Below are 18,190 nucleotides of genomic sequence, written 5' to 3'. Positions count from 1 at the left end.
CTACAACCTATGGTGAAGACTACGACGAGGCAGGCTGTCCCCCTGCAGCCCAAGGAGGTCCACAGTGGAGTAGATACCCACCTACAGCCCCTGGAACACCCCATGCTGGAAGAGGTGGATGCCTGAAGGAGGCTGTAACCCTTTGGGAATCTGCACCAGAGCAGACTCCTGGCAGGACCTGTGGCTCTGTGGAGAGATAAACCCACACTGGAAAAGGTTTGCTGGCAGGACTTGTGACCCTATGGAGGACCTAGTCTGGAGCCGACTGTTCACGAAGAACTACACACCATGGAAGGGACCCACTCTGCAGCAGTTCAGAAAGAACTGCAGCCCATGGGAAGTACTTACATTGGAGAAGTTTGTGAAGAACTGTCTGCTATGGGAAGGACCCCATGCTGGAGCAGAAGAGTATGAGAAGTTGTCACCACTGAGGAGGAAGAAGAAATAGAGACAATGTGTGATGGGCTGACCACAACCCCCCTTCCCCATCTGCCTCTGCTGCTGGGAGGGAGAAGGCAGACAAAATTGGGAGTAAAGTTAAGCCCAGGAGGAAGGCCGGGGAGGCAGGAGGGAGGTGTTTTAAGAGTCGGTCTTATTTCTCATTATCCTTCTCTAGATTTGACTCATAATAAATTAAACTAATTTCCTAAAGGCAAGTCTGTTTTGCCCATGATGGTGAGTGATCTCTCCCTTTCCTCATCTCTCTTGTCCTCTTGCTCTTACTGAAATAAATTCCTCCCTCCCTCTCCTACAGGCAATGTAATTAGCAATGCATTTAAACGGAATCAGAATGTTTTCACAGAATGAACCTGATTTAAATACAGCCTTTTTTTCTGGCTCTTTATATGTAGCATTGTCATCATCAATTTATTATATTGTTCCTCTCTATAGACACGAGAGCAAACTGGTGTTTCATGACATTTACCTCGTGTTGTTGCTACCAGATCTCTTTACATGCATGGGCCCTATTAAAAAAATTCCTCTTTTTGCAACTCGGTACTAGTCCTCCATTAGTGCACATCAGATATTAAAATAAAGCTTTAGAGAGGTCTATCATGAAGCTCATGCACTTCATAACCTAGTTTATGGGCTGAAGCTGCACACACTGGGATTTTGCAAAGGGAGAGCAACCAGCTGCAAGTACCACTTAGCAAGTACACTTTTGAAGGGAAAAAGGCAGTTGCCTTCACTCCTGTGAGCCGATGAATGCATTTATGTAAAACCACCTGGAAAGGCCATGTTGAGTAACATGGACACAACACAGATGTCTTAGCAATTATATTGTAACTTCTTAAGTACAGGATCTTAACAGTCAGCCAAATAGCTACACTCATCAGCCTAGAATATGTTTAATGTAGTCTTCTGGAAGGCAGATTAGAAAAAACACAACTGTAGTGGAAGCTTTGTAGGCAGCTCATAAAGAACTAGAAATAACCTGATATCTTCTGCGTAAAACATACTTATCTAGTAAATATTTACATGTATGGTAGCTGTCTACTAATGCAAAAACTCACCTGGAAACATGTCAAGCTATCCTATTAATGGGTATTTGTCCAACACGAGAGAGCAACTGTGTCTAACTCAGATTTCCCTGCAGTCACACTGTTTTGAAGAACTCATATGTACCTACCTTCCTGTTCCTTAAAGTGCTGTTTCATTGACATACTGTGTCATCATAGCTTACCACACTACTTTTCTTGACATAAGCAGAAACTTGCAAAGGAATGAGCAGTAACATCATTGTAGGATCTAAATGTTAACTTCACAACTCTGAGGTAATTTCAAGAGGATACATATACGAAAGGAAGCAAAAGGAAGCAAAAGGAAATGCATAATTTATTATTTCCTGTATCAACTACTAATTTTCTTCTTGAATAGAGTCACCTGAATTTTGGCATCCAAATATGGACCTTCTGCAGTAAGCTTTTCACCTGCATGAACTACTTCAAATTTCATTTCCTTTATGCTATTACAGGAATAGCTGCTCAAGTGAAGTTTTGGGGCTTGAGGTTATTTTCAAATAATGAACGAATCTGAATTCATCCCAATCAAAACAAAATGCTGCAAGTCCTAAAAATACCAGTTAATTTTTATAATTTAATAGGCCACATATAGTCATTCAAGCATCTTATTCAATACTGTTATGTACAAAAACCACTGAAAATAAAAAAGACTTTAAAGGCTATCTTTCAAATGTAAAAGTGCATTTAACACAGGCAAAGTTTTTGGAAGAACATTACATTTCTATTAAATTCACTGGCTACACAGAGCCTAACAGGTATATTGCCTACACTACAGTGAATGATGGTTTTATTTTTTGTTAATTTTTAATAAGCCTGGTAGTTGATAAATAAAGTTGTACTGCCACCATAATTCTTGTACATACATCCAAAAAAACATGGCACAAATATTTTACTCATTTTCAGTTTTACTGACTTTAGGAAACATAAGCAGAGCAACAGTGAGATCTAAAAAGTTCAGAAAATAATTAACACCATAAAATCTTTTATCAAGTAAGTGTGCACAAAACAGATACCCTGAATTGCTTTCTCCAGAATTCGGATAGCTTTCCAGAGATGTCACTTACCCCCAATAAACATCCTTCCTTTACAGTACTGAACAGACTTTCTAGAATAAGATTTACATTTATTATCTAAGAAGGAGGCACTGGAGCAGAGATGTCCCTACAACCTATGGTGAAGACTACGACGAGGCAGGCTGTCCCCCTGCAGCCCAAGGAGGTCCACAGTGGAGTAGATACCCACCTACAGCCCCTGGAACACCCCATGCTGGAAGAGGTGGATGCCTGAAGGAGGCTGTAACCCTTTGGGAATCTGCACCAGAGCAGACTCCTGGCAGGACCTGTGGCTCTGTGGAGAGATAAACCCACACTGGAAAAGGTTTGCTGGCAGGACTTGTGACCCTATGGAGGACCTAGTCTGGAGCCGACTGTTCACGAAGAACTACACACCATGGAAGGGACCCACTCTGCAGCAGTTCAGAAAGAACTGCAGCCCATGGGAAGTACTTACATTGGAGAAGTTTGTGAAGAACTGTCTGCTATGGGAAGGACCCCATGCTGGAGCAGAAGAGTATGAGAAGTTGTCACCACTGAGGAGGAAGAAGAAATAGAGACAATGTGTGATGGGCTGACCACAACCCCCCTTCCCCATCTGCCTCTGCTGCTGGGAGGGAGAAGGCAGACAAAATTGGGAGTAAAGTTAAGCCCAGGAGGAAGGCCGGGGAGGCAGGAGGGAGGTGTTTTAAGAGTCGGTCTTATTTCTCATTATCCTTCTCTAGATTTGACTCATAATAAATTAAACTAATTTCCTAAAGGCAAGTCTGTTTTGCCCATGATGGTGAGTGATCTCTCCCTTTCCTCATCTCTCTTGTCCTCTTGCTCTTACTGAAATAAATTCCTCCCTCCCTCTCCTACAGGCAATGTAATTAGCAATGCATTTAAACGGAATCAGAATGTTTTCACAGAATGAACCTGATTTAAATACAGCCTTTTTTTCTGGCTCTTTATATGTAGCATTGTCATCATCAATTTATTATATTGTTCCTCTCTATAGACACGAGAGCAAACTGGTGTTTCATGACATTTACCTCGTGTTGTTGCTACCAGATCTCTTTACATGCATGGGCCCTATTAAAAAAATTCCTCTTTTTGCAACTCGGTACTAGTCCTCCATTAGTGCACATCAGATATTAAAATAAAGCTTTACAGAGGTCTATCATGAAGCTCATGCACTTCATAACCTAGTTTATGGGCTGAAGCTGCACACACTGGGATTTTGCAAAGGGAGAGCAACCAGCTGCAAGTACCACTTAGCAAGTACACTTTTGAAGGGAAAAAGGCAGTTGCCTTCACTCCTGTGAGCCGATGAATGCATTTATGTAAAACCACCTGGAAAGGCCATGTTGAGTAACATGGACACAACACAGATGTCTTAGCAATTATATTGTAACTTCTTAAGTACAGGATCTTAACAGTCAGCCAAATAGCTACACTCATCAGCCTAGAATATGTTTAATGTAGTCTTCTGGAAGGCAGATTAGAAAAAACACAACTGTAGTGGAAGCTTTGTAGGCAGCTCATAAAGAACTAGAAATAACCTGATATCTTCTGCGTAAAACATACTTATCTAGTAAATATTTACATGTATGGTAGCTGTCTACTAATGCAAAAACTCACCTGGAAACATGTCAAGCTATCCTATTAATGGGTATTTGTCCAACACGAGAGAGCAACTGTGTCTAACTCAGATTTCCCTGCAGTCACACTGTTTTGAAGAACTCATATGTACCTACCTTCCTGTTCCTTAAAGTGCTGTTTCATTGACATACTGTGTCATCATAGCTTACCACACTACTTTTCTTGACATAAGCAGAAACTTGCAAAGGAATGAGCAGTAACATCATTGTAGGATCTAAATGTTAACTTCACAACTCTGAGGTAATTTCAAGAGGATACATATACGAAAGGAAGCAAAAGGAAGCAAAAGGAAATGCATAATTTATTATTTCCTGTATCAACTACTAATTTTCTTCTTGAATAGAGTCACCTGAATTTTGGCATCCAAATATGGACCTTCTGCAGTAAGCTTTTCACCTGCATGAACTACTTCAAATTTCATTTCCTTTATGCTATTACAGGAATAGCTGCTCAAGTGAAGTTTTGGGGCTTGAGGTTATTTTCAAATAATGAACGAATCTGAATTCATCCCAATCAAAACAAAATGCTGCAAGTCCTAAAAATACCAGTTAATTTTTATAATTTAATAGGCCACATATAGTCATTCAAGCATCTTATTCAATACTGTTATGTACAAAAACCACTGAAAATAAAAAAGACTTTAAAGGCTATCTTTCAAATGTAAAAGTGCATTTAACACAGGCAAAGTTTTTGGAAGAACATTACATTTCTATTAAATTCACTGGCTACACAGAGCCTAACAGGTATATTGCCTACACTACAGTGAATGATGGTTTTATTTTTTGTTAATTTTTAATAAGCCTGGTAGTTGATAAATAAAGTTGTACTGCCACCATAATTCTTGTACATACATCCAAAAAAACATGGCACAAATATTTTACTCATTTTCAGTTTTACTGACTTTAGGAAACATAAGCAGAGCAACAGTGAGATCTAAAAAGTTCAGAAAATAATTAACACCATAAAATCTTTTATCAAGTAAGTGTGCACAAAACAGATACCCTGAATTGCTTTCTCCAGAATTCGGATAGCTTTCCAGAGATGTCACTTACCCCCAATAAACATCCTTCCTTTACAGTACTGAACAGACTTTCTAGAATAAGATTTACATTTATTATCTTTCATGCATTACATATTCACAATTTGGAAAGATATGGAAGGCCTTCATACATGTCAGCCTTTAATCTTAACCAGTCCTGAAGTCTCTGCAGAGCTGTTTTTTGTTGCGTTAATATTTTTGCAGCTTTTTTCAGTTTTTCTTCATTTCGTTCTAAGTAGCGGATTCCATCTGTCTGCAGCTGATTGAGTTTCTCTTTACGACTTTCATCCAGGGCTATGTCTTCATTCATAAGAGGGTTAAATCTGAAGTAAGTATTTGGAGGTAACAGTGCATCAAGCATGGTGTGAACTTCTGTATTTAAAACAGATGAAGAAAGCAGTTACTTTTTACACCAGACAGACAAATAACCCCACAGTCTCTGAACAACAAGTGCTCTGTAGTGACACAGTACGTGTAAATATGTACTGCTTTGCTGAGTAAATACTTTTCTACCATTGCCTTATCAAAAACCCTGTTCTCATCAGAAGGTTTTCAAATGACCCTGTAAGCTCTATTTACTCTGGAAAAGCTAAATCTTTTATTTTAAGACAACTTCCCTAGTATGACAATTAAGAAAGCTTTGCAGCTATGCAGGTTTTTAATTACATGTGCGTTCCATCCCTTTACAAGTGAGAGTGTGTGTTGCATGTTGAATTGTTTGCAACTAATTAATTTTTTATGTATTAGTAGAGCAAAATCCCTGCATATGCCTTTATCCTGAAGTAGAAGTAAAAACATATCACTTGGTATAAATCCAGTTGTATTATTTTAATTCTGATAAATTTTCAGTTATCTTTTATCTTTAGGATACTTATGTCATCAACCTCATATTAACAATGGAGAACTCAAACTAAAAGAGTGTAGCAACAACATAGTGAAGACGAAGCTTCATGGAGGTAAGGCTAAGAAACACATTCATATTATCATCTCCAGAAAATCTTTAGTAGTGGCACTAAAACACCAACTATACATCATGAGTTACAAAGAGACATGTTTCAATGGGGTGGGTAGAAAGGAGAAGGGGAATGATGAAAGGTTGCAGACTGCACTCTGAATTTGAACTGTAATTCTAAGAAACCCAAAACCCTGAAAATAGTCACAATACAAATATATCTTAAGACACCAACCTTCTGTATCAGTTGCACTGCTGATAACATTTGTGAGCTTGGCTTTCAAACTGGTGTATGTGACATTTGTCTTTCCCTCACTTTCATATCGACCAGTGCCCAGCGATACCAGACACTGCAATGGAACATCTGGCCAAAGACACTTGCACTCATGAACTGCCAGTGCAGAAGGGTTATTTAGAAGCAGACCTCCATCCTGAAAATTAAAAGTAAATACAAATGTTAGTACTATACATTACATATGGTAATAGAAGAAACTACAAGTATAAACTGAACAAGCATAGCACTAACATACAAAATCAATTAAATCAAACAAGCATTAAATTTCCATCTTCTGAGCAACTGTTCTGATTCTGTTACATGGCAGCTACAGAGAAAGGCTTCCTGGGCTCATGGACAGAGTTGGAGCAGCTCCTGGGCCTGTGGTCAGTTCTTCTATTGAGAGTATTGTATAGAAGAGATAGAGTAAAAGAGCTGCATTCACTAGAAGACTTCATATTCTGAAGACCTTTCGGTTAGCCAGATAAGCATATTGACAATTCCTTAATCAAAAAGTCTGCATCTCAAAATCATCATTACTGGCATTACAAAAATATATTCTATATCAAAATTCAAATTATGATCTGCAGGTTCTAAAACAATCTAACAATCTAAACAAAAAAATAAATCACAAGAGCTAAGCTTGGCCAAAGCTACTTTATAAGCACAGTCATTACATAGGATCCTATAGCCTGGATCTGAGATTTGGAAAATCACAGCACCATTTTGGTTGGACAAGACCTATGAGCTCATCTGGTCCAATCCCTTCGCTCAAGCAGGGTTAGCAGGGTACATCTTGCCTTTTCCATGTCTTTTGTTAACCAGCTACCCTGCCCCATTCAGTAGTAGGTTCACATTTTCCCTAGTCTTCCTTTTGTGATTTATGTTTTCATAGAATTCTTTGTTGTTGACCTTCATGTCCCTCTCAAGGTTGAACTCTAAGCTGGCTTTTGCTTTCCTAACCCCACCTCTGCAAGACTGGACAGGAATTCTACATTTCCTTTTAATGTCTGAGTTCAGTTGGGACCTTCTTGCTCATCTATGCCTGCAACCTTTGCTTGACTTCCTCCTTGTTGGGATGGTCCTTTCTTGAGCTTGGAGGAAGCGATCACTGAGTATCAGCCAGCTCTCCTGGACCCCTCCTCTCTTCAAGGCCATTGCCCATGGGATTCTTCCAAGCAGAGCTCCAAAGAGGATCAAGTCTGCTCTCCTGAAATCCAGGGCTGTAGTCCTGCTTTTTGCCCTGCTCCCTTCTCTTGGGATCTTGAACTCCATCATCTCATGACCACTGTAGCCAAAGCTTTCTTTAATTTTCATTATCCTGACCAGTTCTTCATTCTTCAAAAGCAGCAGGTCCAGCAAAGCACCTTTCCTTGTTGACTCCTCCATCATCCATGCCAGAAAGATGTTTTAATTAAAGCTGTGTAGTTTAGTTTTCAATCCAGCCAAGTCTCTCTCTTTTTCCCTCTCTCCTTCCCTACCTGGGTTGGGGGGAGGGGGGATCGAGAGCATTGTTGTCGGACCTGAGTCAAACTGTGACAACAATTTATTGGCGCCCAACGTGGGGCTCGAACCCATGACCCTGAGATTAAGAGTCTCATGCTCTACCGACTGAGCTAGCCGGCCATGGACAGAAGAGAAGGGGAGAAGAAGCAGGAAGGAAGTTGGCTTCTGTGATCTCTGACCTTCCTCTGAGCTTACGTAGATATATGGAATGGAATATCTTTGGCCAATTTTGCTGTCCATCTAACTCAGCCTCCTATGGGGGGGTCACAGATCTCCCCATAGTGTCTGAGCTGGCAGAGTGCAGGTGCAGCCTTGAAGCCTCAGTAGTTAGAAAAACATTCCACTGTCTTATCAGCCTAGCAGAACACACTGTTGCTAGTTACAAGAAAGCTTACTGAAGGAAAAAAAAAAATCAGTAGAAAGAAAAATTGGCTTCATCCTGGCTCAAACCAGGACACCTACACACTTGAAAAATCTCCTAGGTTGCTTGAGCTCTTCTGCACTGTCCTTTCATCAAGTGCCCCCAAGGACAAGGCCCTAGGAATGAACGTGAGGCTTCTTTAAGTCATCTCAAGATCAGAACTCAGTCCATGACTAGTAAGAACAAAGGCTACTCTTACAAGTCTGGAAGAGAGGAGAGACATCTTTTGCTATCAACATGTTAAAACCATAGGTGATGAAGCCTGGGATAAAATACCTTAGGGCTAGTAAGAATCATTATGACTGACAGGAAGTATGAGCAGCATTCAGACAATGAGATTTTGACCCAGCAAATCCCAAAAGCATGCTCAGCACTTCCTGGAAGTAAAATTACCTTCAGTCCAACTAAGAACACAAAATCCAAAGTAAAGTATTTCAAGAGGACTTTCTATATTGGGAATGTCTTAAAAAAAGCAGTTATAGAGGCAAAACTTAAGCTGAAATTACCAATAGCTGAGGCTAAGATCTTTATAGCCTTGCAAAATCTATGCAAATAAAACATGTAAAATATTAAATAAACAGAATATTGGCTATGATGAACACTATGCAAAAACCCCCTATATCCTAAAGCTCTGTGAACTCCCTATAACTCATATGTAACACTCACATTACAAAAACACTTTTAAAAAGCAAGTCTGCTCAGGAACAGCTTAGAAATAAAAAAGGTTTTGGAATTGATAAACATTTTACTGAAAAGTCTTTTAACTACAGCTGTGCTAGATAAATAAAAACAGGACTACTGAGCTGAATTTTCTGACTTTTTTTTTTTTTTTAGTTACGCTTTCATTTCAACCTACAAAAAGCTCTTTGAACTCCCTCAGGATACTGTTTGCTTTGCTCAAAACACTGCTAAAATGAGTAGTCTCTTCTTCAGTGCCTATTATCCTTTGCTTATGTTTAAATTAGCTTTTAAAGAGAAAACTAAATACAAGGATGCTTTTGTCCTTGATATAATTCCCCATGAATCTTAATCTAAAATCTTAATAGTTATCTTTGTGGGGCTTATTTTTTTCTTTAAACCCTACATTAAAAATAGGCTTACCAAATAAATTTCCCTGATCTTGTCAATATAATTTAATTAAACATGACTGCTTCACCCTGGATGAAGGAAGTAGGTAGCCCCCCAATACCGGCCCATGACAGACACCCAATTACAAGGCACTGAAAAATTGGAATATGTGAAGAACCACTCAGATGGTTTGAGAACTGAAACACATAACATATGAGAAGAGGTGCAGGGAACTGAGTTTGCTTAACCTGGCAAAAGAAAGCCAAGGAGGAATCTAATCACAGTCTTCCACTACCTGAAGGGAGAGAAGACATAGTCAAACTCTCAAAAAGTGCAGAATAAGAGCCAGAGAAGCTGTGAAATCTCCATCCTTGGATATTTCCAAAACTCAGCTGGGCAACCTTGAGCAACCTGACCTAACTTGGAGGCTGGGCCTAAATCCTGGAGGCTGGACCAGTTGAACACCCAATGCCGTGTCCTCCTCCAGTTTTCCTAAGGTTCTACCTGATAAATACTGTATGAATCATAGATGCATGTTATTTTAGCTGTAAAATGAAATTACATTTAAAAGCCATTCTTATTAGAAATTGAATTTTGTCAGTCCAGCCTAAGTCTTGTGGGAAATGCAAACATGCTTTTTCCATATGCAACTTGTACCTTGCAATGTGTAACTGAAAGGGTAACTTACAGGAACTCTTCAAAATTACTAAACTGCTAACCAAGGTCCACAAAAATGTGCAATTTACTGGAGTTCTGGCTCAGGACTCAGTGTTGGGAAAACATTCAGAGCAGACCCCTCATCCTCTCTGTTTTCCAAATGGCTGTGGAGTACTTGCTGGCCTCTCATACATTTCACCATCTCTATTCATTTAGCTAGTTCTCAATCCAATTGCAAACTTTCTTTTTCACATCCCAAACATATATGAGTCAACCCTTCCCTTTTGTGTTCTTCTGTGCCGCTACAGTCAGTGCACTGGCAAGTACCAGATGTTTCTTCCTATGCTGAACTTCGCAAAACTACTACACACTTAAGTCAACTTCATTTGCTGGCAGTACACCAAACACAGAGTGCTATAGTAGGAATGTTAATGCACGGAGGTGTTGAAAAAGGGTGTATAACTCCTGAAGTCATCATGCAGGTAAACAGTAGGGAAGATGATTTAAAAAATAAATAAATTCCAATAAATAAATAAATTAATCTTAAAATGGAACTTAATACATATAAACCCAAGCTTGTCAGTGATAGCAAAGCAGGGAACTCAGGGACTCCATGAAAGTCTTCCAAGTGGCAAATACTCAATGATTGTATTTTCTTTAGTATTTTATCAACTAACTCAATGAAAATCTTTTACACACAAACTTTTAAAAAAAGTCATATTTTGAGGGCTTGCTGGTCACTAGCCAGAAGTCTAAAGCTGTAGCTGATTTCTCAAAAGTTTTCTGATAGTTGGAAAACAACCAGGAAAGGCTCCCTCATGATTTGACTACCAGACCATAAATTATTTACAACATGAAAAATGCACCTTTTGTAGGCATAAGCTCCAAAGAAAACTTGTGAGTAAAGATACCTGCTTGACCAGTTTCAGGAGTAAAGAAAGACCTGGTTAAACATTATGAAACAGATGGGGCAAATTCTGCAATCAGAAAGAAATTACAACCAAAAGTGTCAAAGAAAGTGCTCCAAACCACTTGTGAGCACAGAAGCTTCTGAAAATCTTGTCCCATTTAAATAATTATGGGGAACACGCATAAAGTCACCGCTCAGATATTTAAGTCAATAATTTGGTAACAGTTATTTAAAATTAACATATTAATATAGAAAATCAGTTTGAACCATACTTCACCACAGGCAGATGTTTCTAACAAGTTCAGAATACATTCATATGCTGTCATTGCTTTTCCTAATTTTTTTCAGTCAAGTTTGCCTTATAATTGTTCTGTGTAAAATCCTGTGTGGCACACAATTTCACTTAAATGATGCTAAACTTTGTTAAGAAAATAATCTAGCACTGGATGAAGGATGTATAACTTCAGAAAGCCAAGTTTGATATTTGGAAGCTGACTTTGTTGGCTCCATAGTAACCACTTCACCTCACTGCCTATGCAGACATGCTTTGCATTTTAGTTCACTTTTACAGACTTGCTCTGTTGTTTACTTTCATTGTCTTTGTGAAAAAGTGGAGACAGAATTAGTACAAAACTAAGGCTAGCACAAGACAGGCTAAGATTCTGAAGAGACCTTTGAAAAGTATTTTTAAAATTGTATGTTTGAAGTAAATAAAATAAATATGCAGATTAAGGATAAGGCTTATTCCTTCAAATGAGGAGTTTGAAAAGTTGCTGCACTGTAACAAGGTGTTACTTCTTAGAAAATTTAAACTACTCGAAAAACATTTATCCCTAAGTAAAACGGGTATCCTTGCCAAATCATTCCATGATCCGATAAAAACAGGAGAGTTATTTTACTACCTGTAAATTATATTCATACAGATAACTTCAAGATTCACATTCCGACTTAGTTCTCCCATTGCTCTGGGCACCTAGGGCCATTATGAGAATGTCAGTATATTCACCAATAAGGCTTCAAAGCTTGCTCAGTCAAGCATCACTCAGCTGCCAAATTTTTAACACATGCTTTGTTAAAAAGGAATCTATACATTCAGATTTAACTATACAATAAAAAATGGCCTCTGTAGTGTTCAGCACAAATACACTCTTCTCAATACAACAGTTATTTTCTAATAACCAGCCTGAACTTCCCCTGGTGCAGTTTGATCCCATTTTCTCTTGTCCTATTGCTGGTTACCAGGGAGAAGATGCCAACATCCACCTCACTAAAACCTCCTTTCAGGTAGTAGAGAGCAATGAGGTCTCCCCTCAGCCTCCTCTTCTCCAGGCTGAACAGCCCCAGCTCCCTCAGCCCTTCCTCATAAGGCTGGTTTTCCAGACCTCTAATCAGCTTCGTTGCCCTTCTTTGCACCCTCTCCAGCACCTCAATGTCCTTCTTATACTGTAGGGCCCACACAGTACTCGAGGTGTGGCCCCACCAAGGCCGAGTAGAGGGGCAGGATCGTCTTCCTCCTGATCCTGCTGGTCACACTATTCCTGATGCAGGCCAGGATGGTGTTGGCCTTCTTGGCCAACTGGGAACACTGCCGGCTCACATTCAGCTGGCTGTCAGTCAGCGAATGTAATTCTAAGATGTACCTTCATCTGGAAAAGGAAATTAAAGACATCACCTAGAATACAGTGTTCCAGCCTGATCAGGTTATCTTCTTTGAATTTTGCTTCTAATTTAGAAATGCTAATTTTCAATCTTTGCACAGTATGTCTGTCCTGTGTCATGCCAAAACACACCAAATAGTCCGGTTTCAGAAAAGATTACTCAAACTGTAGCAGGTGCAATGACGGGCCATTAGGATCATCACAAGAACACAGAGTCTATTTTGCAAGGTTGAGACAGATTGGCATATTTAGATGAAAAACATCAAAAAGGATATGAATACTTTCTATATACACATTAGACGGGTAAAAACTACAAGGAGAAAAGTTAATTAAACTAGAGAACAGTACTGGCATATGGAGGATCTGTATCAATTAGCTAGCAACAGAGTTAAGCGTGAAAATGAGACATCTTCTGGCCATGAGAAAAATGAGGCAATGCCTTCTTGAAGTAATGCTCTATCAGGATAAAAACAGCAAAGACAGCCTTACATGTTTATGAACTACAATCTGTGATGCAGTTGTCAACCATGACAGAGGACTGAATTTGACCTGAGGGAAACTGGTTCATCCTATGTTCCCTTTTTTCCCCACCCTAAGGAAATGCCAGCTGAAATAATTCTGAATTCAGTAGCCAAAAATCTATCTGCTATTAAGAACGGCAGTGCTAATATAGTCCCAGTAAAAGAAACATTGCAAGATAAAGAATCTTTGAAGAGACTGCCAGCTGCTTTGGGATTTGCAAAATTAATACTATAGATTAATCCTTGTATTGGAAGAGAACCTCAGTACAGAAATAGGGCTTAGATATTGTGCCACATTTGACTAATGGGAATGCACTGAGTATTGAACTAATTGACCTTATGCAGTTTTATACATGGTGAAAGTTATTCCTATCACAGTACTAAGACCTGTATCCATCACAAAAATAGGGTAGTTTCCCAAGGTACAATACAGAAGGCAAATTAGAGGCTGGATGGTAGTTGACAAAGCATGAAGTGATTGTGTGCATTAAGCACCAGACCACTATGTCTCATGAACAAGTTTTTCTTAAGGGAAGAGGTAACTCTATCAATAGTACTACTATGTTCTTAGGTTTTTATTTGTAATTAGTATCACAAGGCTATTTAATATGGGAATATGGCCCCATCCAACTCAGTCTTAGATGGATATACAACCTGGGGAAATAAAAATAACAAGCTATCACAAAGCGACAGTAAATTGTTCTTTTTAATCTCAGAAATGGTGGTTGATAATGTAAGAACTTGAGAGCAGAAACTTAGATTGTCTGTACAGAGATCATGGACCTGACTTCTTAATTTTTCACTATGCCAGCCTCCTCTGATTTTACAAAATTTGTTTTATAGCGAATATTAGCTGTTAAACAGTGTCACTAAACATACACTCTAAGAAGAAAAAAAAAATTGAGATGTAATACAGCTTACTTGAGAGTGAGGTGGGTTTTTTTGTTTTGTTTTGTTGTTTTTGTGGGTTTTTTAAAATAAGCGCTCTAAAAATTACATGAGCAAAGCATTTGTCTGAATCATTGGAGATAAAAATCTTCATGCTTCCAAGTTAAATGCCTAAACAAATATACTCTCAATTTCATTTCACTAAGACAATCTTCCAGTAACACTTCACTTAGCAAGTCACTGGAGGGAATTTTGCAAGCGATCTGCTCTGCAAAGTACTACTGCTGCAGCAACCACAACAATTTCACAGAAGCTGGTAAACTGCATCATGCATGTCTACTGTAAGAGTTGCTAATCAAATCTCTAAAATCTGTAAGAGAAACAGAAATGCACATATCCATGCAGCTAACACATTCCAGTAAACTCCCTCTTCCTTAAACAGCAGGCAACATTGCCTTGAAGGCTGTAGGAAAATGTGTATGGCAACAAGTAGACAGAGAAACAAAGAAATATTTGTTTCTATCATTGTGAGAACAAGATACACCTATTAAACTACAGTCTTTCTAAGCTCTGGTGCATACTGATCACCGTGGTATATCCTAAGAATGGAAAGAACTTCAATGTGACCTGTATTCTATGTCTTCTTAGAGCCTGGGAAGCACCCTTGAATCTAATTTTAAAAGTTACCATGTAAAACCAATTAGGGTAGGATCCACTAAGCGAATCACTTTTGAAGGTCTCTCCCGTAACAAGCTACAAAGATAAAATGTCTTTACTGATTCACTGCCTAACAAAAAAAAGGAAAAATGTGAAAAATATGAAGAAAATGTGCTTTTTTTTTTCATTAAGGTAAGACTTGAAATTTTAGTTACATCATACATTGTAGTACATATATTTCTTATTTCTTGGTTGTATTCTCACCCCACATCCTGTTACACCTGCATTACTAAAACTCCACCAACAGATTAGCTGCCAATTTAACTGCTTTACTATCTGGTCTTACCCAAAGAAAATATGATTCCTTGAACATTGCTATAAGTCAAAACCATCATTTTAATAAATGGAATTGTAATGCAGCAACAAAATAATGGGAAGCTATGAAGAAAAAGGCTATCAAGGCCTTTGTATTAAATGGAGTATATTTTATTTTGAGAAAAATTTGTGGCTTTGTTAAAATCACCTCCATCACACACACACACAAAATCCCTGCAGCCCTTTTAATTAATCCTGTGGGGCAAATTCAGTTTTTACTGTAAAACCTAGTAAATTAAGTATGCATAATGATTTAGTTAAATATTAAGTTGCTCTTTTAATTAATTGGTAATTTTCTCTGCATACTGTATTGTCTACTGAAGTGACATTATTGAGCACCCCAAATGCTTGTCACTCTACAGGAACAATAACAACAACAAATAAAAGAGGAATAGATAGCAGAAATACCACCCCTCTGTGGGAAGTAGGAAAAAAACACTGGTTGTAACAGAACTCAGGAGAGGTTAAGCGCCCTCAGTGCTTCATAAATAGATTTCAAAATAAAAAAGCTTACATGTGGCAATACAGCTTCTACATTGTAACATCATGACTTGGTCTCTCTTGACTTGCAGGGTTCCTGGAGAAGCATGTTACAGGGATTAAATCCCTTTGAATGTTAATGTGTTCCTCTTTTGAACCACAAAGAATATTAATCCTCCTCTCCTCATCTACCAACAGCTGCACTGTTATTTCCTACTTGACAGAGTGGAACCAGATAGCATGGCACAATTGACCTGAATGTAAATATTGCTATTTAGTTTTGAGCTACTTACTTTTTGCAGAAATTTAACAAACCTGGCACCAGCTTATTTTATGTGCAGCACAAATGAGTAGGTGTTCAGGCACCTAGAAACCTCTTTCTAAACAATTACCTCAGAAGAATTGTAAAAATAATTTATTAGCTTACTAAAAAAAGCCAATACACTTTGCAATCCTCTCAAACATTTAGAGTGACTAGTCCAGGAAGTCAGACTGAAATGGTCCCAGAGAAACTACATGCATGTACACAAATATACATACATAAATACATAGATTATGGAAAATTGAGTGTTAAGACAAACAAGTAAGTTCAGTTCAGGCATGATTTCAGCACATATGTCTAGAGTCATACATAAACTCTTTACAAATTAATGTCAACCCTATGCGTAACCCTCATTCATCTACTTCATATAGTTTGCAAAAGGACTCCAATTTCAACAAAAGCTAGGTAAGGTAAGAAAATAATGTGCAGGCCGACTGTAAAACACATCTATTCCCATTGGATTATCAAAATAAATATTTTCACATATTTCAAGAATCCTAAGTCAGATCAACTCCCAGAGTGCTTTCATTCAGATTTGAATGTACAACTGACTGATAAAAACTAATACAAAACCTGGCCTCTATATGTAATCCTTTAGAGTCCCAAACTTCAGAGCCAGGAAATAAGTCTCATTATATTTACTACTTGAAATCTGCACAGAAATTTTACAATCATTTTCACATTTTGGCCATCTATTCCTTTAATTATGTAAGAAACATATGCACTGCAGAAAAAGACTACATATAAATTAGTAAGAAGCTAGCACTGTTTATGCTCAGAAAAGAGATTATGCTGATCAATCAATGGAAGTTTCCAATCCATTAAAAAAAAATCCTCAAAAGACCATCTTCTTTCTGACATTGCACTACAATATTGAAGCCTTTGGCACAAATTATTATTTACCATGAATGCGTAACTGTGCTGATTTACAATTCAAAAATCATGGTACTATTTAGAATGACTCAAAATTATTTGCTTCATTTATTTATGTAGTTCAAAAGCAGTCCAGTCTGTTATACAGTGTACAGGCTTTATGTGGTAAGACAGAGAAGAGCAAGCATTTCCATATAAACTACAAATGTTAGTATTGCATGTGACCTGGCCAAGAAATTTAACATGACAGTTGTGGTTCACTTTTAGAATAAAGGCACTAAAAATCTACTATCTTGTATTTATAGTATGAGCTGTAACTGAGGACTAAGAGTTATAAACATCCTTTAAATATATTCACAACTATGACGGCATTTAGGATTCTATTTATTTTAATACATATTTATGAACATGTATTATTTTAAATTAATCTTGGATACTTACATAGAGATAAAACTCCTGATTTACCTGGCATTTTCCACTCAGGTACCATTACACCCAAGAATGTATATGGGTAACAGTCTGCTACATGCATGGAAGCTCTTACCCCTGAGTTAAATTAACTGAAGGTACCTTGAATGGGCAGTGGTAGATTTATAAGCCAATACAGAAATTTGCATGAAAACATTTAAGAAGCATTTGCCACGTAGCACCTTGCTATCTGGCCATCCCTAAAAAATCAAGTACATCCCCCACAAAAGAGATAATTATGGAAATAGAGGTATGGTTAAGGGAAGTGTAATCTAGGCAAATAAAAGAATGAAAGCATGAAAGACATAATAGATAACAATATCTGGATTCTAAAACAATTCAGAAGTGTTTAAATATCCTGCCTGGGTAGAATAGAGATTTTCAGATGATACAAAAGTTTAAGACAGAAAATTTAACACCCAGTTCTACTACAACAAACAATTTTACTACCAAAGATATATTTCATTCTTTATGGCTTACAAAGGTGAACACATCCTAAACCCTTGCTTTCTACTAATTAAAATACATCAGATAGAAAGTGACAGTGAGTTTATGAAACAGTGTTGCTAAGGTCATATGGAAGGCCTTTGTCCAAAGAGTCCCAAGTAAGGAAAAATGAACTTCACTGTCAATCTGTGTGTCTGAGATCACTGGGCCTGATCTCTAGTAACACTCATTGCGTGCTCTCTAGTCTGGTAAATTGGACTTAAAAGCGAATACAGATGAAAGGAATATATATCCACCTAACTGCATTTCACACAAGTCTGGCAACTCAGAAATTATGTTAAGACAAACAATTGTCTGAGTACCATATAGAAGTAAAAAATCACGTTGTTTATTTAGCTCTTCTTCATAAAGAAGCACAGACAGACTTTGATGTACTCTCAATTCAAGGAAAGAGT

At 38.0% G+C, this 18,190-nt stretch overlaps 1 protein-coding gene and 1 non-coding gene across 2 annotated transcripts in view; both read right to left on the bottom strand.

Annotated features, from left to right (window-relative positions):
* Window positions 1-5,355: 5,355 nt before the first annotated feature.
* The window catches only part of PNPLA8 (patatin-like phospholipase domain containing 8), a 34,483-nt gene continuing 21,648 nt past the window's right edge, over window positions 5,356-18,190 (bottom strand). The window contains exons 8-9 of the mRNA XM_010006270.1: window positions 6,446-6,641; window positions 5,356-5,630 (exon numbers count right to left, since the gene is read on the bottom strand). Coding sequence (XP_010004572.1) covers window positions 5,356-5,630; window positions 6,446-6,641 — 471 coding nt within the window. The remainder of the gene's footprint in view (window positions 5,631-6,445; window positions 6,642-18,190) is intronic.
* On the bottom strand, window positions 8,038-8,110 carry TRNAK-CUU. Its single transcript has one exon. It is a non-coding gene; the product is annotated as a tRNA-Lys (tRNA).

Source organism: Chaetura pelagica, unplaced genomic scaffold (genome assembly GCF_000747805.2).
Source record: "Chaetura pelagica isolate M959 unplaced genomic scaffold, ChaPel_1.0 scaffold108, whole genome shotgun sequence".
In the NCBI taxonomy this organism is placed as follows: Eukaryota; Metazoa; Chordata; class Aves; order Apodiformes; family Apodidae; genus Chaetura; species Chaetura pelagica.
The sequence above is the reverse complement of the archived record's forward strand: the minus strand, read 5'-3'. Positions and strand labels throughout refer to the sequence as shown.